Source organism: Neovison vison, chromosome 10 (assembly GCF_020171115.1).
Source record: "Neovison vison isolate M4711 chromosome 10, ASM_NN_V1, whole genome shotgun sequence".
NCBI classification, from domain to species: Eukaryota; Metazoa; Chordata; class Mammalia; order Carnivora; family Mustelidae; genus Neogale; species Neogale vison.
Genome location: NC_058100.1, coordinates 15,251,283 through 15,278,536, shown reverse-complemented (window position 1 = coordinate 15,278,536; position 27,254 = coordinate 15,251,283). Strand labels below are relative to the sequence as shown.

Sequence of the window (27,254 nt, the reverse complement as noted above, 5' to 3'; positions counted from 1 at the left end):
TATAAGTATGCAGAAGAAATCAGTTTTCAGCAAACTAGTTTTCTCAGTTAAACTTAATAGCATAGCACATTAACACCAATTATATGAGCTATGAAAAATGCATGACAAAGGCACAACAGTATCAAAGCAAGAACTGGTCAATGGCACCGTCAAATGTGTATTTCACATTTTTGCTGATTAAATTTCTTCTTGTGATAAAATGCCTGAAAAATGGACAAACCACAGCCCTCTGTGTTCATAAAAATTTCTGTCCTAATGCGAATGAGATCAGAGGAAACCCTTTTCTGTCGAGGAAAAAAAAGCTATTTTGTTGAAATTGTACAGAGTCTTGCTGTCAGCATAGTTTAGTAAAAGTCATTTTCCTACACTTTAGTGGATACCAATTTATTTCAGTGAGATTTGCAATGTTGAGCCTAATCTAAAGTGTGTACACTGCTTACATCTTTATCTAGAGGAGTTCAGGACTAGTAAATTAAATAATATAAAAACTGGTTGATTTTTCTCTAAATAAAGTTAAAGCAATTTTCCCACCACAATGTAGATCAATGGTTCTCATTATTGCCAGAATCATCTGGAGTTCATTTCTTTTACCCATTTTATTGAAGTATAAATTACATGCAATAAACTACATTCATTTAAAGGGTATAGTTCAATAAGCTTTGAATGGTGCACATCTATAACACCACCACTGTGATTACTACAGAACATTTCCATCATCCCCTCTTCTCAGCCTCAAGTACTCATTTAACTTTTTGCCACAATAGTTTGTTTTTTTAAGAACTGCCATTAAGGACTCTTCTGCCTTCTTTACTCAGCCTGTCAACAGAGTGTGATGTGGATTGTTGTTTGTATCAGTAGTGTACTCCTTTGTACTGTTGAGCAGTATCCCATTGTATGGACATACCACAGTTTATCTCTTCACCTATTGATAAACATTTGTGTTGTTTCCAGTTTGAGGCCAGGGTGAATATAGCTATAAATATTTACGTGCATACCTTTTGTTTCATTTCTTGTACACAAACACCCCCAAGTGGAAGGGCTGGGGTAGGGGTATGCTCAACAGAGTTGATACTGAGATCTCAAAATGCAAGTTTCTAGGATCTCTGGTAAGATCCTAGAAATTTATATTATTTTTTAATGTGAAATTTATGTGGTAAGATTCAGAGTTTGCTTTTTTTTTTACCCCTTATTTAGACCAATTTTTATAAAGATGGTCTTCTAACATTTTGTGAGACATTCTGCTGCTAAAACTTACAGATGATTGAATGAAATGGTTACTTTTAATCCATTAATCTATAAAAATATATGTACAATCTTAAGTATCATTTTAATTTAGCAAACCCTTAGTGAAAACATACTTGGCATCAGCCCTCAGCCTGCACAGTGGTCTTATAATGATGAAAAAATTAAATTCAAAATCCCAAATCTGGTGTCCAAAAAGTACATGATTGGCCCCTTTCTTGTTTCACTTCCATCAAATACTGTTCTCTCCCTGCTTTCTGTGTTCTGGCCATATTGTACTGTCCTGATTTTGCTTGTTTGTTCATTTTTGTTCAAACACCGTGTTATCTCCCATGCCAAGGCACTTACACATGCTACTTTCTCTACCTGGAGTGCTCTACCGGCCTTTCTTGCCTAGCTAACTCCAACTGCAGTTTTCATATGATAAAACTCTTCCTTTGGAAGGCTTTCATGAAATCTCCAGAGTGGGTTAAACGTTCCTGTTATCTGTTATGAGTTTACTACATCTTACTTTTGGACTTTTCATACTTGAAATCTTTCTTTCTTTTCTTTTTTTTTTTTTTTTTTGGAGACTTTTCAAATTGAAGTGTAACAAAACAATAAAGTGGACACATTATCAGGGCATATTTTGATGGATGTTTATAGAGTAAACACACGATATAAACACCTCTCAGAACAATACATAGAATAATTCTACAACCTCAGGAACATCTTTTTCTTTTCTTTTTAGTTATTACCCCTTCCTATCCTCCAATCAGCACTGATTCTTTTTTTCTATTTTTGGAACTTACATAAAAGGAATACTAGTTTCTTTGTTTCTAGCTTCTTTCACTCAGTGGTAGGTCATGAGATTTATCTATGTTGTTGTGTGAAGCAATAGTTGGTTCATTTTTATTTGGTCCTATTTCTTGGTATGCCTGGTAATTTTGGATTGGATATAAGATATCATGCATAAAAAGTTATAGACTTTGGTTATGTTATCTTCTTTTAGTAAATATTGAAATATTTTCGGAAAGCAGACAACCTTTATCCTAACAGAAGTGGAGGTGGTTTGAGGCTTTACTTCAGGCTTTGAGAAGACTCATGTGTTTCTGTTTTATTCTTACTGACAGGATTTCAACGCAAAGCCTGGTGTGTTTACCAGACCCATCTTCCTTGGTAGGCCCCAAACTCTACTTTCTAGTCTCTCCAGCCATGCCTTCATTTTCCTATGATTACGCAATGTGGGAACTAGCAAATCAAAGAGAAGGAAAAAGCAAAGATAAATCACCTTAATGGTTTTCCTTATTGCTGGGGCCTTCATCTCCCATATCCTTGCAGTCCTGGTTACTCAATAGTGTCTTTAAACAACCATATTTTTAAGAAATTTTATCCAGTTTCGTTTCTTTTCTTTTTTCTCTCAGCATGAGGATTTTTTAATATCCTTCGCAGCTGGAAACAGCTCTGTCTCTCACAGCTGCAGACAGAGATCACTTATAATTATCAAATTACAGGCTTGAAGCATGATTTTGCTGCAAGACTTTAAGCTCCCTAAGGTTAGGGACTCTACCTGTTTTGCTCAGTACTCCTTTTATTTTTTTTTATTTTTTAAGATTTTATTTATTTACTTGACAGAGACAGAGAGATCACAAGTAGTCAGAGAGGCAGGCAGAGAGAGGGGAAGAAGCAGACTCCCCGCTGAGCAGAAAGCCCGATGCGGGGCTCAAACCCAGGACCCTGAGATCACGACCCGAGCCAAAGGCAGAGGCTTTAACCCACTGAGCCACCCAGGCGCCCCTCAGTACTCCTTTTAAAATACCAATCATAGTATCTGGCAAAATGGTTGAAATTGAGAAAAATCTGCATATGGACTAATAAAATGATTGAGTTCTTTCATCTAAAAGTAGATATAGAAAGCAGAGCCAAAATCTTCAAAAGTAGTTCGTACAAAATTGCAGGGGGAACCTAGTGAAATACATTGGTTTCTTAATGTTTTATTTTATTTTTGTACGTGTGTAGTCATTTTATTGTTTAACTTTTATTTTCTTATATTAGTCACCATGCAATACATCATTAGTTTTTGATGTAGTGTTCCATGACTCATTATTTGTGTATAACATCCAGTGCTCATTTCTTCATATTTTAAAAAGGATATAATTGGTGCCATTATTACTCAGGGGCACATATGGTAGGGATAAGGAAAAGTCTCATTTTGAAAATTATTGATAATCTTGAAGAAAACATTTCAAATGAAAAAGTGGAAGAAAAAAAGTAAGTGACAGATTGAGGCATGACTGGTAGTGAGGAAATGGACATGCACAGCATCTTAGTTTTTAAGAAGATTGGATTATGAAGAAAAGAGAGAAACAGAGTTAGACTTACAGGAGAGCTAGATGTTAAAATGTAAAGGTAGTCACCAGGCACACAGAAATGAGATGCAGAGCATCTGAGTCTTTGGAGAAAGGAGAAAGGCAGCTAAAAACAAAAAGTTCAGAAGTTCCCAAATTGAATAAAATGAAGTGATATTTGGTAGAGAGAAGTTATAAAGGAGTAGCATCAAGATTTATGTGGTTTAGGCACATAAAATATAAGTATGAATGGGAAGGCACATGATGTGAAAATCCTAAATGAGAAATGTCAGCCACAAATGCACGTACAACAGTGACCACAAAGATATTGTGTGCTTATCCTTTACGGTGACTCCTGCACTGAAACCTTACAGCAACCCATTTTACAGATGAGGACACTGAGCTACAGGGCTGGGAAGGGATTCCTGCCAAGCTGCACACAGCATGGTGTGTGAAGCCAGATTTTGAACGCGGAGCGTCCGTCTATAGAACCTGCTCTTCACGCTGCTGCCATTGCTGCCTTCCTTCTGCACTAGCACGCCAACATCAATACGTCCACTGCCCTTGAAACAGAATTCAATCAGTTTGATGCTGTTAATCCATCCATAGCATTGATCACTGTTGTTTATAAAGCACTTTCGAGATTAAAAGTGCTTTTTACTGTACTCTATATGTTTATTATGACTGTCATCTTAAACCTATTGCAATAAGCCCTAATGATATGTATAGGTAAAAGTGTCAAAATATTCATTAACCTCAAAATTTAATAAGCCTAAGGAGATCCTGTATCTAAGAGATGCGCAACATCTTGTTTTCAGCAACGCATTGTGAGAGCTAATAGGGCAGAGAAAAATTCCTGATAGAGCACTCTAGCTATAACAAATGATGAAGAAGGAACTCCACCCTACCTGATAACTAAGGACCATTAATAACAATTCCTTCTTGTCTCAAGCACTATATAGCTTAAAACATACTTCCTTACACATCTTAGGCCAATAGAGGCTAAACAAATTGAGTTATCCTCCTGGGCTTTCACAGCTTCCAACAAGGTAGATCTTAAAATTATGTAATATATTCCAATGCACAGTGAATCTTACCATTAAGTCATTCTTATAGCGAAGCCATCTTTCTTACAGATTTTCCTTTTTCTACCCAACTCATTTAGCTAATTCTTTATTCAACAAACATTTATTGAACATCTGGTCCTAGGCTATGCAAGGACAAATGTTGTAACAGAAGAAAACAGTCATTGTTTCAGTCAGCTTGGGACCTACATAAGTGAATAAGCAATTCTAATAGAAGGTGGTAGGGATTAAAATAGACAAATTCTCATTTTTTTGTTCTAGGATAGAGGAGAGGCCCCGAATATAGATTTGGCACTGGGACAGTAGAGGCTGTTTGGAGGAACAGCTCAGCTGACATTTTAATGATGGGAAGGAATTAGTCTGGGGAAAGGAAGAGAATCCCTTGCAAGTAGGGGAGGGTATTGCAGGCAAAGGCATGGATCTGTTCTAAGACCCGGGCATCTAAGTCAGTGAGGTACATTCATACAGCAGGGAATAAAAGGCAGTCATAGAGCCAGAGAGGAAACCAGGAGTTGTATGGATGGAAGAGGAAACCAAGAAGTGTATGGATGGAAAGATATGGCTGGAAAGATAAGCAGGAAAGAGTTAATGCAAGACATCTTGATGGGGAACTACTGAAAAGTTGTAAGCAAGAGAAAGGCAAGACAGGTCATTAGTTAGAAGAACAGTCTAGATAAGAGTGAAACTGTTGATATAGAGACCCCCAACACAGACCTGGATTAGGGAGTAGCTATAGGACCAGTGGATGGTTCCAAGAGATGTATCGGAGGAAGAATGTTCAAAGGAGGAACAATTGATGGGATGTTAGAAAGGGAGAGAGAAGTCATATTCAAGAAACTTCCCAGGTTTCTATCTCAGACAATTAAGAATATTCACTTTGGTATACACCGTGGTAAGCACAGAAGAGGGAACAGATTTCAGGGGAGAAGAATGAAGAAGGCAGAAGCCAAGAAAGGGGCAGCTGATTCTTTTTTTTTTTTTTAATTTTTTTTTAAAAGATTTTATTTATTTATTTGACAGAGAGAGATCACAAGTAGGCAGAGAGGCAGACAGAGAGAAGTGGAAAAAGGCTTCCCACTGAGCACAGAGCCCAATGTGGGGCTCGATCCCAGGACCCTGAGATCATGACCTGAGCCGAAGGCAGAGGCTTAACCCACTGAGCCACCCAGGTGCCCCAAGGGGGCATCTGATTCTTTTCTAATTTTCTTCCTGTATGGGAGAGAAGATCTTTATATCATTCATTCCCACAAACTTCCCACGAATCCCTATCTTTCCTTTACAAAATTCTCCCAGGACTCGCTTTGTGAGGATGACATGGCCACCATTGCATGAGACTTACGCAACCTGAATGTCTATGAAGGGGGTTGTTCCCCCTCCTTCCTCCTTATGCCTCTTTTTTTGCACTTAAGGTCAAAGAACTTTCAAACTGAGGCTGCTCTTCAGTCAAGAAAATGTATGTAACTGAGTTCCCTTCTTTTTTTTTTTCTTAAGATTTACTTAAGAAAAAGACATGTGTGAACACGGGGCGGGGGAGGAGCAGAGGAAGAGGGAGAGAGTATCTCAAGCAGACTCCCCACTGAACCATGAGACCAACCCAGAACTTGAACCCATGACCGTGAGATCATGACCTGAGCCAAAATCAAGAGTCAGATGCTTCACTGACTGAGCCACCCAGGTGAACCCTGGGTTTTCCTTCTTGAATCTCCGAACATCTGAGGGCTATGTTTACGAGCTTTCTTCAATGTGTAGAACTTAAACGTGGTCTGCATAACTGCATTTGATTGCCCCAGTCACATGGAACTCCTGGTGCACAATTTCACAAGACATTTCTTCAGAATACTAGAACATAGTTTTAAAAGATAAGGTATTTTGGCATTGGTATTATTTGAAATCTAATCTGAGTAGAAATTAATCTATACTCTTCTGTAGGTGTTATACTTCTCCCAACACATATAACATAATGGTAAATACATATCCTTAAATATCTTTCACTTTTTTCCAAAAAATATATACAAAATAACTCATTTTACTCAATTGTTTCATAGGGGCTAGTTTCTCTGTCAATGTTGACCATTATGATTCTTTTTCTGCTCAATGTTCCTCTTTCTACCCATTTAAGGATGAAAAGGAAACTAAAATTAATCTTTATTATATTGATGCTGAATTCATTAAGAGATGAAGATTTTTTTTTCTTTAACAAAGAAGCTTAAGGAAGATTTTTAAATGGCTAACATATCCTAAGAGAAAGACATTGGACAATTTAAGTAGGTAAATGTGAGACCACATAGAAAACCTGGGGACATAGTGGACATGGGGGGTTTTAGAATGTGGGAACAAATGTGCACTGTGTATAGCAGATGACCATACATTTTGGAGTGAGTGTAGCTGAGAAGGAAAACAGACCCTTTAAAGTTAATTCAAAGAGTTACTGACTAATAGAAACAGTTTGCACCAAATGTAAGTATTATTCTATCCCATTGGCATGGTCAATGCTGACTTGGTTTGCTGAATACAAAAATCCCTCCTGGGAAAACCTAGATGCTGTTTCAAGATATTTTCATTTATCAAGCTTTGCTGACTATTTTGTTGTGTTAGTTCTCTCCTGTTTCTTTTTTCTGAGCTACCCTGTACTCACCTTTAGGGTTTTTGTTTGTTTGTTTGTTTTGTTTTTTTAAGATTTATTTATTTGAGAAAGAGAGAAAGAGACAGAAAACATGAGGAGGGAGAGGGACAGAAGACAGAAGCAGACTCCCTGCTGAGCAGGGAGTCCAAAGTGGGGCTCGATCCCAGGACTCCTGGATCATGACCTAAGTGGAAGGCAGACACCTAACTGACTGAGCCACTCAGGCGCCCTGATCTTTAGGGTTCTTGGCATTAGATCAGAAGAAAGAAAAATGTATTGTTAATGATGAAATTATATATTAATTTAAGAAACGAAGACTGGATCCTTAACCAAAAATAGGCAAACCACTAGCATGATGTCTTTTTTTTGTAAGTAAAGTGTTTTTACCCAAAAGACTAGGCTACTCTTACTTGTTTCTTTATCACCTATGGCTGTTTTCACATCACCATGCCGAGCTCAGACACTGGGACAGAGACCTCACGGATTGCAAAGCAGATGGTATTTAATGTCTGGACATTTTAAAGGAGAACTTGGTAACCTCCTGCTCTAGATTGATACTGTAAAAGTTAAAAGACGGGGCAGGGAGAGGGTTCTTCATGCAAAGAGAAACTTAGCAATTTCATTCCATTTCACCACCTGAGCAAGAGCAAACTGGTGAAAGAAAAGGTCATGTGCTGAAATGATTCTTTTGTGAAATCCGAGCTAAAATTCAAAAGTGAAACTGAAATGACTCCCACACCCACCCCACCATTAACATTTCAAATATAAGGCAACCTGATAGAATTGGGCTTCAAAATGTATCACTCTGAAAAAATACAAGGGTTAAGACACATGCAGTCTTCCTAAACTGGCCTTGATGATGAGTTTGGTGAATGGGGAGAAACACGGTCCTTTCCCCTCCTATGATAAGATCTTTACACATCTCCATGAAAGGCAGTAAAAACAAAACAATTTTAACCCTTACTTCTTAATATCCCTTGTCACCATGGGTTAGTCTGACTTCTGTGGTTCTCCGAAGGTAAGCATTTGGATCCTGACCCTACCCGTCCACACAGACACAACCAACCAGATATTCACACTCTCTTCTGATTCTGTCACCACCAGAGACACACAAGGAGCCTCTTTCTTCCCCAAGAGCCACTTCTCTACTTTGTTCCCAAGTTCCAATTTTACTCTTGTCTTTATTTTTCCATATCATGACTGCCTGTTCATCAAATAGCTGGGCCATAGAGTCAAGGCATGTATTTGTTTTTCAATAACTATGAAAAAGATCAAAATCAGGTAAAATAAAACTTGTGATTTAAATAAGACTTGTAATTACTTAGCATTTGATTTATTTTGTTGTTGTTGTTTTTGCTGTTTTTTTGGTTCTTTGTTTTTTTGTTTTTTTTAAGCATTTTCTGGCAAAAGGATTTGCTCCCAGTCAGACGACAATAAATACTAGGTACCATGGGTGTTGAAAGTCAGAATTAATATGCTTTTACTAATTAGTCTATCTGAAGTTTTCCTTCCTTACACCTTCCCTATACCTGCTTATAATCAGCTTTCCTTTAATGAAGTGTTTAAATGTCCCAGCTCACTAGAAATAATAAATAATAATAAAGCATATATATCATATAGTAAAAATATATATAAAATACGTATGCTTTTAAGGAATATTGATTCAGGGACTTGCATTTCTCTTTCTACAGGTCAGTAATTAATGGCATTTCTGTTTCCTAAAGCATTCGAGTTCAGTCATTTTAGGGAAGGCAAATACTAGGAGACAAAAATGTATGACAATCATTTAGCGTCCTTGAACAGCATTATTATGAAGAAAGTGTACAGAGTTCTCATCTGCAAGATATTCAACATCAGTAATCACATTTCTCGTGAAGACAAATAAAAGGGAATTACATCCAGGTGCACATGTATGCTCATCTCCCCAGTGGTTTGCTACAAAGATCTCCCCAAAGGCAGTTCCTGATTTCTGGGCAGGGTCACCAGTAAAGGCAGTTTAAAAGGCTGGTGTGATTGGCATCTGGATACTACAATAGTCAAATCTTCCCCCAAATGATCACGGACCTGTTTTCACTAATAGGAAGCAGAAGTGACAAGGAGAGAGAGGGTCACCTTTGGAATGCCAATCTGAGCAGTAGTTTGCTGTTTTTACCAGGTTCCTTTTGGATTAGTAGCATTACATGAGAAAGACTAAATTCTTTGTGTAAATCAAGTGGATTTACTCTGCATTCCTGAAAAAAAAGAGCATTTTTTTCCCCCCTGTAAAGACGCAATGATCACCCTGTCCAGCTGCAGTAGGGAACGTTCTATTTGCTACTCCTGTTCTGGAAGGAGAAAGTACTATTAACCCCATGTGACTAGAAGAATATTTTATAATGAGTGTTTACATGATTTTCTAGTTATAATATTATGAACTTCTATTGAATTTGCTGCTTCTTTGTATGCTCTGACATAACCCAAGAACTGAATATCCATTTCTATATTGAGTATTTCTCTCCATGTTATTTAAATTATCCCTATAAATTAATACATCCCCTCAGACTAAAAGAGAAAAATAAATTTATGTTAATCTTAAATTGTAAACATATTATATGAAAAAAAATAGCTGAACAATTTACTTGAAAATCGAGTTGTTTTTAAAATCACAGCAAAAATAGAAGCTATTTTGAATTTTTGAAGCTATGTATATATGCTATATTCATTGATTTGGAATTTTAGAAGTTAGAGGCATTGATCATCTAACACAATCCTCAATTTAATAGACGAACATGATTAGACCCACAGAAAAATTGTTTATCCAACGTTTCAAAACTAGGTAGATTAATTAAACTATTTTAATAACAAAGTTAAATAACACTCTTACTATAGAAGCTGCCTATTACTCATACCCTAAACAGAACATTTAGGCACACACACCTGACATTATGTGTAACAACAGATGAATTAAGAGAACATAGGTTTTATAAATTTCAGACAAGCTCCTGTCCCAAAGTAAACACTTAACAAACATTTGTTATATGACTAAGAGTTAATAGCTAGAGTTTAATGACCTCTAAGTAATCTATGTGACAGATACTCCACAGGGTTCCCTAGGGGGGGCTATTGCCTTTCATCCTCACCTACTTCTAGATATGAGTATTGTAACAGTTTTATTACACCACTTTTAAAAGAAAAGGAAACAAAGCCACAAAAATGATTAAGTGGTTTGTTTAATTACATTTAGCTAATAAACAATGGGACCTAGATCTGAAACTTATTAGTTTGCTGCTAAAGCACTCAGTCTTAACCATAGAGAAGTGGGGAAGTTAATATCCGACCTTAAATTTATACTATGATGTAAATGACTGATAATATACCCTTCCTGAAGATTAGATTTTTCAAAGAACAATGTGTCCAAAGGGAAAAGAGACCAAAGGCAGATCCTAACAAAGTTGTATCTGGTTAATTTTTCTACTCAGAGTTAAATTTTGATTAGAGTCCATTTACAATATAAAGTTAAGCAATTTATGATATTAAAACATATTAAACATATTAAAGCATATACTCATATTTTTGAATTGTTTTCATTAAATCATATGAGATAAAAACATTTAAAGCAAATATGGAAGAGGAGTAAGTTATATAGGAGATTCCTATCTTGAACTTAATACTGAGATCATTTATATTGAAACTTTCAATACATTGTTCATGACTGTGGAACATGCTATGAATGTATTTATTAGTCTTTTCATCAATGGGTGAAATCTGATTAATTTATATATATATAGCATATGTATAATAATACACAATATGGTATATTTTGTCTTTGAATATTACTAGATATCCCCATTCATATTTTGGGAGTCCTTCTAGTTAGAGTTTGATATTTTAAAATGAAAAATTCAAAATAAAAGCAGATCTTAACTCTTATAATTATTCACTTATTAAATACAATTAATCATTTTAGAGATTTCTAAAATTTGCTCTTTAAATTTGCCTCAGAACATAAAAAACTGCATGAAATATCAAGAAATGTGAGTTGATAATACCATTTGACACATAGTACTTCAGCCCATTTAAAATAATTTCATTTAGACATTAAACATCAAGCTTCTAGGAACATTTGGGAATAAATCGCTATAGAAAAAAAAAGGGATCCCTAGATAGCTTTGGGGATGCAAGTGAACATGTATGGCCAACCCTATTTACTACCTATACCTGAAAAGCCATCAACTGAAAAACAAAACCAAAGAAGTTTCATGGTGTTGGATAAGGAACAGTTCAATGATAATTGTATCACCTCCCAACCTCACTGATTACTTTTAGATCTTATTCTACAACTTCCAAAGGACTGTCCACCTATGTGCCTTCCCCATCTGTGGCAAAGCACCAACATTTGAATTGGAAGCTTCCCATTCACATTTCAACCGTGAACTTAGCTATGGGACCTGAGTCTCACTTCCTCTGTCCTCAGATGGTAAAAATTCCTACCTACAAGCCTGTAGAGGGTTGGAATGAGAAATTATTTAAGTAAAACAAAGAGTAGATGCTAATTATACATGTACCTCTCTGCTTAGGATCGATGCAAGTTTCAAGAAAGCTATGGCACTGGGTCTGTAAAGTTGTCCTAGCTTATGAATTGGGTGAACTTCATTTAACCATGGCTCAGCCCAGGGCCATTATTCAACCAACCCTGCCAGTTGCACCAAAGGGTCAAAGGTCAAAACAATGATTTGATGCAGACCCAGTTTAGAAGTTAAAGAGAACCTTCAAAGTAAGGCAAAGCTGCTAATAAAAAAGAGCTAGTAATGCCTCAGAACGTGCCTGAATGCAGAAGAACTTCTTATTCTCTGGGAATCACCAAACCTCCAGGGAGCAGTTCAAGCCAAAAGTGTGATCTCCCCGCCTTGTCCTTCAAACGACGTGTACTCCAAACACATTTTCTGTGCAGCTGGAGGCTTTGTTATAGACAGAAGGATCCTGCTTAGTGAGGCCGGTGTTTATGGCCTAACTTTTTTAAAGAGGAATTTGGAAAATTTCCCAGATGCTACATCTGCCCCTAGCCCTTGTACCTCAGAGTATAAGGCCGGCGAGGGAGAGCGTGCCGACGACTAAATTTATTAACGGTGAACGGGCTACTCTATCTTTCATTGCAACAACAGTAGGTGATCCCATCAGAAATCTGTCTGCTGGCTGGCCAGCAAACCTGAGCGGACACACTTGTAGCAGAAATATTCCGCTGAATGGAAACGAATGCAGTTTCCTCGAAGAAACACATTGCGAGCCAAACGCTGGACCAGGAAGGTGATTTCTCTTGCCATTTGAGAAAAGGCCTTTTAACTTTGTGTCTGGAGGCTTTTTAACTTTCTTTTCCACATACCTGTTTTCTTCACTTCTTTTCTCTTTTCTTTGACATTTACAAATATTAAGCACAAGTTGAACATTTTAAGATTGCTCATTGGCTGGATATCTAATACTCAATGGCTATTTCAAGGTACCAAGCCACTAGCTAAGCTAAGCATTCACTCAGTGTATCTCTGCTAGGACGTCATTCATTACAAGTATCTATCAGCAGCCAACCTCACTTCAAAGCAAACTATTAACTATTTTAAATAAAAAATAAAGCAATAATATTTGAGCCACGTTTTATGGTTCAAATTCTACTTCATCATCCTCAACACATGCAACATTTTCAAGACTAGTTGTTCCAGAATGATTTTTTCTGGGATCAAATGAATATCATTATGCATTTACAGAACCAGAGGTATCTTAAACTTTATATATATTTTTGAAAATTGGGAAGTGATGTATGTAACTTAAATAGTTATAGCTCTCTGCAATTTCTAAAAATGCAAAAAGTGTTTTTAGGAACTCTAACTTGGAAAGGTAGCAGGACTTCCAGAATATTGTAGGACCAGCAAGACAAGGAGTTGGATGAAGCAAATGAGGCAGGGTTATAGAGCCCCACAAGTGAGGGATAGAGCCTGTCTTCATTTAAAATTCTGCCATTTTATTGGGGAGTTTTTGGTGTTGATTTTCATTATTAAAAATATATCATGTGAAAATATTATTTCTGTTGATTTCTGAGGTGTTTTTTGTATGTGCCCAAAGCGAGCACTCACTCACCCATACTGCCAACGTACCCACAGAAGCTATATTTCTCCCAAATTAGTTTTCCCCATAATGCTCTCCAAAAACCAAAACCAAAACCAAAAACAAAAACAACAACAAAAAACAAACCTACTGATAGTTTAATGCTTCAAAAAAGCGACAAATAAGGATTAGGCATACTGAGCTAAGCAAAGTTAGCTTTCTTATAATTGCTTTTAGAGGTTTTAATAACCTGATATATACTGAGACTCTCCACAGCACAGGGCATTTCTCAAACTCATCTATCTGCAGAACTCTTCTTTTTCCATAGAGCAGGTAAAGTATTCTGAGGAACACATTCTGGTAAATGGTGCCCGAGGGTCACTTCCAGCATATACTTTGATCAAATAAGGTGACCTTCCTACATCTATATTTTTCTTTTCTTTCCTCTACTCATCCATGTCTCCCCACATAGAATACCCACAAAAGATGGACAAGTTGACACAATCAAGATGAAGTTATAAAAGGTCTGAATTAGTATTTCTGTGGACAATTCACTCTGAAGGGATATCAAAATAGTAAGAAACACCTCGGAGCATAGTACCTACTCAATAGTGATGTCAAAAACACTTACCGGTAAAGTCCGTATTGACCGGATGTGTGGAACTGGGAAATTTATAATATCCATTCCCTATGAAACGAACTCCTTTCATCATCATGGCCGTGGGAGCTGGAAGAGATGACTCTCTCCTTTCCAGCTGATACACAGGAGAGGGGCCATTGAGTTCTTGGGGTGGGAGCCATCTAACACGGACGGTTGTGCTGTTGATTCCTTCCACCACAGGAGGCCTCAGTTGGGTTGGCGCTAAATATCAAAAAACATTTGTTACATTCAAGAACTGAGCTTCGGCTGGTCCGAAGGTAGTGAGTTATCTCAATTGATTGTTCACAGTCAGTTACAAGAACTGAGCTTCTGTCTCCAGACACAGTTTTTCACACACAGGTACACACACACTTGTGTACATCACACTCGAGATCAAATCAGTTGTGGTCTCAAGTCTTTACATGGCTCTAGGAACTGAAGACACTATAGAGTTTATCTTAAATGTAACTAAACACCATGAACAAAAAGGTATCATAACACTTTGAGGATTGAACAAAATTTCCTCTTGCAAATAATTTCTCTACTCTCCTTCACTCAGGAAAAGATATTTCTTATTATAGTCTGCTGGTGCCCCACTCGGATTCCCTTTACCAAGCTGGCACTGCAATGATGCAGTGTGTCTGTTTATCTCCAATGGCTCATAGTTGCCCCTTTTCTGGAGAAATTCCCTTGCCTGAGTGGACACTACCTCACCCAGAAGATCCCTCATGAACTGGGCAGTCTATGACTAGCCATGACTACCACCCGCAGTCTATGACTAGCCATGACTACCACCCGCAGTCTATGACTAGCCATGGCTACCACCCGCAGTCTATGACTAGCCATGGCTACCACCCGCAGTCTATGACTAGCCATGGCTACCACCCGCAGTCTATGACTAGCCATGGCTACCACCCGCAGTCTATGACTAGCCATGACTACCACCCGCAGTCTATGACTAGCCATGACTACCACCCGCAGTCTATGACTAGCCATGACTACCACCCGCAGTCTATGACTAGCCATGGCTACCACCCGCAGTCTATGACTAGCCATGACTACCACCCGCAGTCTATGACTAGCCATGGCTACCACCCGCAGTCTATGACTAGCCATGGCTACCACCCGCAGTCTATGACTAGCCATGGCTACCACCCGCAGTCTATGACTAGCCATGACTACCACCCGCAGTCTATGACTAGCCATGACTACCACCCGCAGTCTATGACTAGCCATGGCTACCACCCGCAGTCTATGACTAGCCATGACTACCACCCGCAGTCTATGACTAGCCATGACTACCACCCGCAGTCTATGACTAGCCATGACTACCACCCGCAGTCTATGACTAGCCATGACTACCACCCGCAGTCTATGACTAGCCATGGCTACAGTCTATGACTAGCCATGACTACCACCCGTAGTCTATGACTAGCCATGGCTACCACCCGCAGTCTATGACTAGCCATGGCTACCACCCGCAGTCTATGACTAGCCATGACTACCACCCGTAGTCTATGACTAGCCATGACTACCACCCGCAGTCTATGACTAGCCATGACTACCACCCGCAGTCTATGACTAGCCATGACTACCACCCGCAGTCTATGACTAGCCATGACTACCACCCGCAGTCTATGACTAGCCATGACTACCACCCGCAGTCTATGACTAGCCATGACTACCACCCGTAGTCTATGACTAGCTATGACTACCAGCTTTTGATCCCAAAAGGCAGAATCCCTCATCTTAACATGACTTCGACTTATGGCTGCAATTCACAGATGCCAGTGAAATAAAGGAAACAACTGAAGTGGTCTAATTCGTGAGACAAGAGGGAGTGTGGGGTCTGAGAAGTTTGGGGCCAGGGTGAATAGTCACTAGTTGGTGACAGCCAACAGATAATGCAAGAACAATGACCCAAAGTTGCCAAATCCTTTACTTGACTAAAAATAGTCATTTTGTGTATAATTTTTTCTGATTTTTGAAGCTTAGCAACTAGTTTAAATGAAAACAGATAAGCGAAACCACTCTGAAAGCCAAGCAGAGCCTCTACATGAACAAAAAGAGCCCATGAGCTCAGGGGTTTATGAACTCTGGTCCAGATACAACAGACTCAGGGCAGCCCCTCTGGGCCCTAAAGTGACCACAATACCTCCAGGGACTGTGCCTAGCAGCAGTGAATGTCCAGTGCCCAAGCACACACTGAGGCCTTGGCATACTTCGCAGTCCTGGGACCCTGGCAATTCTCTGGAGGCTTCTGGGAAACTCCAGGAGTGAGTAACAGAGATTTTCCCTACAACTTGTTGCAAAGGGGATCAGGGTAACAACTGAGTTAATAAAAATAAAGTCTTGTTTTATTTTTTCTTCTTTTATTTTTATTTAAATTCAAGTTAGTTAACACATATACTGTATTATTAGTTTCAGGGGTAGAATTTAGCAATTCATCACTTGCATATAGTACCCAGTGCTCATTACATAAAAAGCCCTCCTGATTTTTCTTCTTAAACAGTTGAGTGTGTAGCCTGGGATTCATTCCCACTCTAAGTGGGTTTGTTGCATTTGAGAGGTATAAGCAAAGAAAAGAACAAAGGTTATTATCACCAAGCCTACTTTTTAAGGGTTTTAACCAAAGCTGTGGACTCTTACTTTACACCTGTGTTAACACAGACTTTTGCACACAAAACCATCCCCTGTTTCAATAAACACAAATTAAAATGATATGAATGCAAGAACTGATATCCTTAATGAAAGACAATTCACCTTAAAACAGCTTAGAACAAGTACTACCTGTTACTTTCTAGAAAGCCTGGCCAGCTTTCCAAAGAGAAACAATTAATTGTGATTCTATTTTAACTTTTTGTAAAGAAGAGGGCACTGAGCAAAATGTCCCTCAACTTAGAAAGATAATTAACAATTCTGTTCATCTTCTGCCACTGCAAACCATGTGATGTTTTTATTTTTATATATGTATGACTCTGTAAATTTTATGCATGATTTCCTTTAGCATTCCTTACCAAAAATTAGTAAATGGTGGGTTCTCAAAGATTTCACTCTGCAAGTTATGCCTCATCTTGAAAATAATCCAAAACAAAATAAAAAGCTGACGATCTAGAAATTTCTTCTCCCCTCAAGTTTCTCTTCAGTGTTTGGAATTCCATTCTTGTATTGAAATTTCAGTATTGGCTACAAGTTTAACAAGGGAAGAAGGATTGTCAAAAATTCTTGAGTTCTGGGTTCGGGAATCAATTACATAATTTTTTATTGTCCAAAACTTGCTATTTAAAAACACAAAAGAAGGGTGCCTGGGTGGCTCAGTTAGTTGAGCATCCAACACTTGATTTCAGCTCAAGTCATGATCTCAGAGTCCACAGATCGAGCCTCACATTGGGCTCTGCACTTGGTGGGGAGTCAGCTTGAGATGCTCTCTCGCAAGTAAATAGATAAATCCTTAAAATAAATACATAAAAGTACAAAAGAAGAATCTGGAACTTTTCTATTTTCTATAGTCCACATACAATTCCCTAGGGCTCTGGGACAAAAGGATTTGACATTTTAATTTGAAAAGATACCATCTATTCCAGTGATATTCAATGGGAATTTCTCTAATGGTGGAAATGTTCTAGATCTGTATTGTCTGATATTGTAGGCATTAGCCACGTATGGATAATAAGCTCTTGGGGCGCCTGGGTGGCTCAGAGGGTTAAAGCCTCTGCCTTAAGCTCAGGTCATGATCTCAGAGTCCTGGGATCGAGCCGCACATCGGGCTCTCTTCTTGGCAGTGAGCATGCTTCCCCCTCTCTCTGCCTGCCTCTCTGCCTACTTATGATCTCTGTCTGTCAAATAAATAAATAAAATGTTAAAAAAAAAAAGGAAAAAAAAACTAGCTCTTGATATGTGGCTAATGACACCGAGAAATGCAAATTGGAATTCTATTTAAATTTAATCCATTTTATTTTAAGATTAAATAGCCATAAAAAACTGTTGTGACTGGTTAGCAAAGACCTAAAGAATCACGAACTATACATATTTGGTGCATTGAGAATAGGATTTCCATTTTTAACTAAATATTTAGAGAAATTAGGAGCATACCTCCTGTACCACTAAAGAACTGAGGAGTATTATCCTTGCTTCAAATCAGCCTCTTCTTCAAAGTCCCATCTCCTTGACATTTGGTATTTCTTTACTCCAACCATCCAGCTAGTTAGGGATCATGGGGAGGTTTTGTACCACTCTAGTATTCAGAATCCCTTACCCCATTGATAGCATAATCCAAAATTCGCTTATATAATCAGGAACATAAATTCAGAGTCAAACAAAACAAAAGGAATTCCAGCAACTCAATAGTTTTTTTAAAAAATATCTTCTAAAAGTGAGAGTGCACTTTTATTTTTATTTGGCAAAATGATTATAACCAATAAGGGTACTTTCACTGAGAATCCACTACAATTAATGTTGACTGTTTAAATTCTAACAAGTAGTGGAACACTTCTAAATTCACAGGAGAATTATTCCACCAAGCAATTAGACTATTCTTAGGAAGTCAACTACAGAGAATGAGTCAAATTAGAGTATATTTTTTTATTCTCTTGCTTAAAAAAAAACCAAACAACCTTCCAGCTGGTATGCTGTAGTTTCACTTAGAGGAGTCAACCCAGCCTGTTTGAAAGGGTGAGCACCCTACTGGGTCATTATCTTCAGAGTTCCCCTAAGACCAGAGGGGGAATTTTCAATCAATTAAACTAGACTGGTCACACACACACACACACACACACACACGTAAAATGATGAAAAGGAAAACAGATATTCCTGAACTATTAAACACACTCACGCAAATACAGACTCACCAACAAACAGGAGGAATCAAGGATTATTTCTCAGACTATCAAAGTAAAGGGATTATAGCTATAAACTTGTTAATCACGGAACAGTGAATTAAGAGACAACATAGAGTAATTGAAAGGACTCTGCAGTCTTTCAGAGATTATATTTTACCTTTTAATTTCCAATTCTGCATGACTTAGGAAAATCACTTAAAACTTACATATGCCTCAGTTTTCCCATCTACAACATAAGGATAAATTTTCAGTGGAATACCTTGGCAATAACTGCTTTTAAAATAAATATATATATGTGTTGTTAACTGAACATAATTATAAAAAAAGAAAGAAAGAAAGAAAGAAAGAAAGAAAAAAAACAGTATATATAATTGTGTTAGGTTTTGCAAAGCAAATTTCTGTACGAATACAAGGCACTACTATTATTAGCCAATAACACATCTTTCATATCACATATTATAAGAGGATATAATTCATCCACATTAAAAATCTGCATTTACTCAGAAAATCCTCTTACAGCTGTAAAGCAGAAAATGGATCTTCAATATCCATCATTGCAAAGAATAACAACATACAGTCTGTTTCTACTTAGAATTAAAATTACAATGTTTTTGTATTTTCTGCAATTGCTTTGTATCCGGTTCCCAGCCTAGCTCTTCTATTTATAAATATGGTTTTATAAAAAGGTCTGATAATAGACATTCTTCTTTATGCAGCATTTATTACTTGATAATCTGATTAATAGCATATCATAATGCATAAATTTACATGTGCAAACTTTATGTAGCGTGGAGTTTGAGTGTCATAGAATAAGAACGGAAGGCTAAATGAGCAGAAGCTCTCATTGACGGCAAGTCTTTAAAATCAAATCTCCTTATTTGTTGTCAAGCAAGAGTTTGTTGCCTGTGAACACTACACGGCAGTGTCAATATCTTAAAACAACGTCAACTTTCTATTCCAGAGACAGAAATCAAGGCATGAACAGCCTTTTTACGTTTCAGGCCTATGTGGGGAGCAGACTAACGCAAGCCATCGTCAGGCACTTTGGCAATAGGACATGATTTTGACTTTTCCTCAGAAACGCAAAACTGTCGCGAGAATTGCAATTGGCCCAAACACCGCTAGGCCAGAATGTCTGTGGAAGGGCACTGGGGTCAGGACTTAAATAAGAGAGCCAGGCCAGGAAGCCATGATTTCTCTATTGGCCACCACTGTACGGCAACTGGTCTCCAGTCAGTGCCCAGAAGAGGAGAGAAGATTCTCCCCTCAGAACCTCAGAAATTAGACAGCGTTGACTTGTTCCCCGTCTATTCTCTGACTGGAGAAACAAGAACAAAATCTACTTTATCACGTCCTCCTTCTTGGTTTACTAGTAGTCTCCTCCACGAGAGAAGACGTACAATGGAACCAATGTGGGAAGGAGAGAGCTGACTTCTAGACTGGCTCCTTAGGTCCCCAGTTATGGAACAGGGCCAACAGAAGTTGGCCTCTCTGGTCCTCAGGGCCTCATCTGTTGAAGAACACGGTAGACCCGATTATGTCTTCTGGTTTCAAATTTCTCTGACTGAACCTTTTCAAGCACTGCTTCTCAGTGAGGAAACAAGAAGGGGGATGTTGGACTTTGGACACAGGGTTCGTCTCAGCCCTCCAGGAAGCCAGCGAGCTTACCCCCTTAGCTCTGAGCCACCTGTTCCTTTACCCCAGCATGGCAAATATTATGACTTCTCCACGTGTTCTAGGACACAGAGAAAGGCCGGAAAGCACTGCTTTCAGAGAATTTAAGGGAAATCGCCTCCCTGGTGAATCAACACTACCTTTCCCAGCTGTTGTTCTGGTGATCATCAATAACTTGCACATAACAAGCATCCTAGATGTGCAGAGGAAGGGACCCGCGCTCTCTGAGCTGCACAGGAAGCGGCAGCAGCGAGGGCAGCGAGCACTGTCCCCTTAAGTCCGCCATTAATAAAAGGTAGCTGCTTGGACTGTAATTATGGCATCCTTGCTACCCAAACTTGAAGCTTTTATGGGGCTTATGCAATTAACTACTTAAATGCATCGTAACACTTGCTTCTCTGACAGCAAAGTATTGATTTTTTAATCATTTTCAAGTCTCCTCTAGCACAAATAAATGTACTACAGTTACAGTTAATGCACTGTGTACATGCGTTAAATGCTGGTGTGACACAATTTATTATTTTGTGATCTGTAGAACTGAAGTTTGGCTTCTCAGAAATTAGCATCACTGATCTGATATCAGTATGGAACTACCGTTGTCCTTGATACTACAACTTCTCTAACTTCAAAAAGCTAGAGACCTTTGTTAATAGGATAGTTAGGCTTTAAAAAAGAAAATGAAGGGAGGCTGGACATAAATCTTTTATATATGTCAGTGTTAGAGAAAATTAAAAATAGTCTAACAGAGAAGATACAGTTTATATTTTCCTAAAGGTGTCACTGTGGGACCTATGGCAACTTTGTTCAGATGAGTTTTGCTTACTTAATTGCTTTCCTTGTACTTATTTAAGGTAGATCTATCAAAATATTTTACATACTCTCTGATCCAGATGATTTTTACATATTCCAGTCTTGTTTTTTTAACACCTTTCTGTCGATAATAACACATTACAAAGCTCGAAGACTGTTTTAAAAAGTATGATTTCGGCATGCCCAAAAGGCCAGCAGAGCCCGTAGTAAAGTCACGTATCTGAACACAGACCTGGAGACAGAGGTCATTACGTGTTTCATCAACAAGCCTTTTCCTTGAGTGCATCCGCACATTCAGAATTAAAGTTGGTGAGCAGAAAGCAGTTAATTTTGTTTTGTTAGAAATAATATCATTTTAGTTTTAGCATCTAAGACAGATGCCAGCATTTCACTCCGAACAGATGGTAATTCCATCTAATAGAGCATCTCTGTATTAGTAAGGTCTGTTGTGTATACAAACAGTAATAAACAGTAGGTAAGGATCAAAATAAATTTTAATTGTTGACATTAAATTCTGGCAGCCACCGTTCTAAGGCTGCAATATTCCTTTTTCAAGTCTGTCAGATTTACTAACGCCGCAAAAGCTTTGCCGAGAGCTGCCAGATCCCAGTTTCAGTAAAAAGGGTTTTTGCGTGCCTCCAGTTCTAGGTCTCTGCACGAGGATGTCTGTTTCCATACACCGAAACAATTGTTCAAGGATAACATGGAACTGGTACTACCATCTCTGTAATGGTCAGCCAGGAGTCCTTTTAGAATGTTCCTGAAGGACGGAGCATTTCATTAAGAGGGTAGTATAAAATGCTACATCCAAACTGCTACATGATGCATTAACTGTATTACCACAGCCCCTTTCCTCCCCTCCTGGGTAAGGGTCTCTCATTCAATTCATTTTATGCTCTTTGCACATCTGGGCATTCCTGAACTTCTCTGAAAGTGACATCATTCCTTTCATTTTGTTTGCTTTGCCAGAGTCTGAAGGATTTCCCTGACAATCAGAGTTATCATCCGCTGCGCTCTTCCATAGGCTTTGCTGGGGATCAAGTGTGCCAACAAGCACCAATTTGGTCCTGATATTGCCTCCAGCGATCTGGTATTACAAGTAGTAGCCGCTATTTATTTTGGGAAGTGGCCATGTTTTGAAAAAAAAAAAAAAATCATTAAAAAACCCAGTTTGGCATTCAGGTGACTGTTCAATAACAAACATGCTTTGCAATCATATTTCTTTAAAAAAATGGATGTATTTTTTTTAATCATGAAAAATATATTGCTTCCACCATATGGGACAACCAACGACTCACCAACCGATTTAAGATGCAGCATATTGAGCTGACCATATGTTACAGTGCTGTTGAATGGCTGAGTGATTCATGCCCGTCACATTCTAGTATATCAATTAAAGCTCCTTGAAGTCTGCATGATTTGTGTCTCTGTTATTAAACCCTGCTAATTCATCCCACTTACACATCTGTTATAAATCTCTAGGAGTGCTGCATGATTCATGGCAATCTGTGGGCATGCTACAGCAAATTCTTCTCCTTGTAATTAACAGTAAATTGTTTTACTGCGATGCAATGAATTTTTCAGTTATATTGCAAATGAACTCCTAAATGTGCGGTTCTTTCCTAAGAACTGACTTATATCATTAGGCAATTAAAAAGTATTGCTTTGAACCAAAAGCTTTTCATCAAGAGACATACAACTTAAACATTGCTTCAGAGCCACAGAAATGTGACATGTTGGTTAAAAAGTGTAAAATAATTTCTGTCGTCGAACGAGCAAAGCAAACAAACAAACAAACAAAAAACCCTCGGCATACCCCGGATTTCACGGACGCTGAGACCCAGCACTGCAGCGCGGGAAGCACTCAGTGAGACAAGTTTGCACAGATACTGTTTATCTTAGAAGTTACTTAAGTCATCTGTCGTGACCAAATTTCTCAGATTGCTTTCTACTTCTCTAATTGTAAAACAGTGCCTTTATTCTTGAAATAAATAATCGGATAATTAGCCAAGTTGAATCATCAGAGGATTCCAGTGCTGTTCAAGTGTTCTTGTCAAAGGTGAAGCAAATTCATTTCAGCTCGCCTCTGCAGCTCTTCGAGGAAGCTTTGATTTTTTTTCCCCCACTTTCTTGGCAGCAGCTTCAGATTCATGAGTCCATACATCAAGTCGGTAGTTTAACAACAAATGGAATTAAATTCAAAGAAGGGAAACTAATTGAAGGACAGCAACAAAAGTGTTTGGTAATGTGCTTTTTAATACGGCATGCCACATTTGCATGATAATTTTTCCTTTTTAGTACGGAGCAGAAAGTGACTAGCTTAATGAGGGATTATTCAAGACAGGAACGAACAAAATGCATTCATAACTAAGAACAAAGATTGTATTATGAAACAAAAACAGGCAACCTCAGAGAAGTAACGGGATGATTGGTTTATGCATTATGAATAAAATGATAGAAAAATATTTATATTAGTATTCACTAATGACTATATATACAAGATTGTTGTAATTAAAATTATAAATTAACATATTAAGAGTGCTTGTTTAATCACTCTGGGTCCTATTCACAATGAAAAGACTCATGTACCTGCATGCAAACAATGTGTGTTTTCAACTGAGCTGCAAACAGCCTATACATTTTACTTTGGATTCAGAGAAAAACCTTAATGCATCTCTAATTACTTGCTTAATGGAAGATGGGCACTTCTAAGCTGGTTGTGTAGAGGTCAATTTATGACAGGTAAAGGAGATGCCACATTGTTCACCCAGGGTTGGAGCTCCAGAAAGAATTTCTCTTAAGAAAGGTTTAAAGTGTGCCGAATTCACAAAGTGTGGAAGCACACCAATTTCCTAACATTGAAAGGGTAGTCTTAAATTAAAAAAAACAAAACAAAAACAAAAACAAAAACAAAAAACAGCAGGGACTCTCACGGGCCTGGGGCCATGCGTACATTACCCTCAGACATCCAGAAGCAGCTCCTGGGCCACCAAAGACCTGCTTGGAGACTTTGTTACAGAGAAAAACACAGCAGCTCCTAGGGATACACCTCCCCGCAGATCAGTTCTCGGGTTTGTCGCCAGCACGATCCTAACACAATACTCTCTGGATGCAATGCACCGATTCTAACCACATCTCTCACTGAAAAAATACTTAAAACAAGAGCAAATTGTAATTCTCAAGCTTTCTAGTGAAAGTCAGATCAATCTTTACAAGTATCTTTTTGATTTCTGTGACTGAGAGTTAAGGAGGAAACATGCTTTCATGACTCAAGGCTTTGGAAAGGCTGAACACTACCACTAACTTCTGGTGCCCTTTTTCAAAGTTTTTGAATGGTCACCAACGCCTTTCAATCTCCCATAATAAATTCCTGTGAACTGCGTTTTCACTGAGGAGTTAATTCCTCACACAGCCATTAGAATTCGTTGCAGTAATATATTCCCTCCAAATTGCAGTTTTATGACTGGATGAAACAGGGCAGGAAGAACCCAAAAGCTGCAAGACAACGTTGATTTCTTCCCGACAGCCAACCTGTTGACTCTTCGAAGGGATCGACCTTCCCTTTGTTTCTTTCTATGACTTAGGATCTACGAGTTATATCCAGATGTTTAATCTTAAGAAAATCTTAGAAGAAAACTTACATTTACGAAAAATTAGTCTGGTAAGAAAGATATTGGATCTGTAATTGCTGGACTTTTCCTTATATTCCAACCAAAAGAGGTAAGTTCATTCTTACCGATCTCAATACCCTCCATGCCAAAAAAATGATGTCTTTTAAAATAAATCAAATGGCAAGCAAAAATTATTTTGCTGTACTTTTGTCATTTTTTTGTTTTATGATAAAACAAAAAATTGTGCTTGGCAGAAGAAGAATCAGAGTTCTGACCAAATGTATTACAGGATTAAGAAATAAACATTTTCCTAGGAGAATACTAAAATCTCTTTTCCTTCAGAAATGAAAGCATTTGGGGCACCTGGGTGGCTCAGTGGGTTAAGCCTCTGCCCTTAACTCAGCTCATGGTCTCAGAGTCCTTGGATGGAGCCCCCCATCAGGCTCTCTGCTCAGCAGGGAGCCTGATTCCCCCCCCACCCTCTGCCTGTCTCTCTGCCTTTTTGTGATCTCTTTCTCTGTCAAACAAATAAACAAAAAATCTTGAAAAAAAAAAAAAAGAAAGAAATGGAAGCATTTTACATGGAAACAAAAGTTAGTGTATTTCTTTAAAGGGAAATTCTATAGAAGGAAAATTTTGGCAAACAACAAAAAACAATATTAAATTTACATATGTTAAATGTACACATTTAGAACATTTTAAATTTACCATTACATCTTCCCCTGTAACTGCTCAGTCCTTTATATTCCAGCACTAGAGTTCTCCCCAGAGGGTCAGCAATGTCACATTCCTTGTAGATCACATTCCTCTTGCTTTGCCGATAGCATATGGTGCTACAGAATTCTAGATTCTTCTAGAATTCTCTCTTTCCATAACTTTTTCTGACGCTGCTCCCTCTAATTCTGACTATTTCTCTGTTCTCTTTACTCCTCTTTTCTCTTTCTCCCAAAATATGACCATTCACTAAGATGTGAACTTCTAATTTTTATTTTTTTCTGTTTTCACTAGTTCATTGTCGTCCACAGTTCTAGCTTTATCTATATGTAATAATTACAAAATCTGTATCATTGTTAAGCTCCAGATTTGCATTTTCTGCTGCAGGCTCCTTATAATCACCATGGATATGTTTCTATCAAATCAAACTTAAACTCCTGGGTTTATTTCTCCCATGTGTTCTTTTTTCATCTTTCTCATTATTTTTAATGCCATCACCATGGTCTGCAATATTTACTGTCATCTTCAATTCTTCCTTCTTCTTAACCTGTGGATTTCTCTTCCCTGTTCACCTGTGTTCCCTTCCATCAATCTTTACTTCTACTCATTGGATTTACTCCCTCACTGCCTCTTAGAAAAGTCTACCAGACTCTATTTGCAAATCTCTTCTAGTCTATTCCACATTCTGCTGCCAGAGGACTCTTCATAAACCCCAGTTTTCATCCCATTTGTACCTGGGACAGTGCTAATCTCTAAAATAGCGATTAGGGTGACATGTGCCCAGTAAATACCTACCCAGATCCTAACCAATCCTTTAGAGTCCACTTCAAATGCCATTGCATCTGAGCTAACTTCCCAATCTCCCAAATCAAAGCTATCTATCCCATATTATGTTCCCATAGCTTTCTTTTGTCCTTTCTCCAATGCCTTCAGGTGTTAAGCCTACCTATTGTATGTTGACATCTTCACGCAAGCACCATTAAGGTGTCTGTGAACAGAATTACCTTTGAATCCCCCACAGTGCCCTAAAAAGGCAAGCCCTTATCACATGCTTACTGAATTGACCATTGACAACAAAATACAGTAACTATATGATTATGGAACATTATTATATACTGCAACTAACAAATTTGAAATCTGTAGTTTTTGAGCAAAATTTTGAAATGCTTACTATAATTCTAAATGGTATAGTCCTTACAGAACTGAAAAATAATGCTTTTAGACTTTAGCACGCCTACAGTTTATTTTTGTAACATAGTCCTTAGTTTCAGGACTCTGCATTATTTCATTTGTGTTGTAAGAGTGTAATAGAAACAAAGTTATAAAAAAAATTTAGATTTTGATAATATTAGAAATTTTATAACATTTACATTGCAACAGAGAATAATCATGATAAAAATAACACTTTCAGGGCACCTGGTTGGCTCAGTGGGTTAAAGCCGCTGCCTCGGCTCAGGTCATGATCTCAGGGTCCTGGGATTGAGCCCCACATTGGGCTCTCTGCTCAGCAGGGAGCCTGCTTCCCCCTCTTTCTCTGCCTGCCTCTCTGCCTACTTGTGAACTCTCTCTGTCAAATGAATAAATAAAATCTTTTTTAAAAAATAATACTTTCTACTGA

General features: G+C 38.1%; 1 protein-coding gene across 1 annotated transcript in view; it reads right to left on the bottom strand.

Annotated features, from left to right (window-relative positions):
- USH2A (usherin) overlaps window positions 1-27,254 on the bottom strand; it is a 689,941-nt gene that overhangs the window by 468,378 nt on the left and 194,309 nt on the right. Inside the window, exon 20 of the mRNA XM_044266844.1 lies at window positions 13,981-14,211. Within this exon, the coding sequence (XP_044122779.1) occupies window positions 13,981-14,211 (231 nt within the window). The remainder of the gene's footprint in view (window positions 1-13,980; window positions 14,212-27,254) is intronic.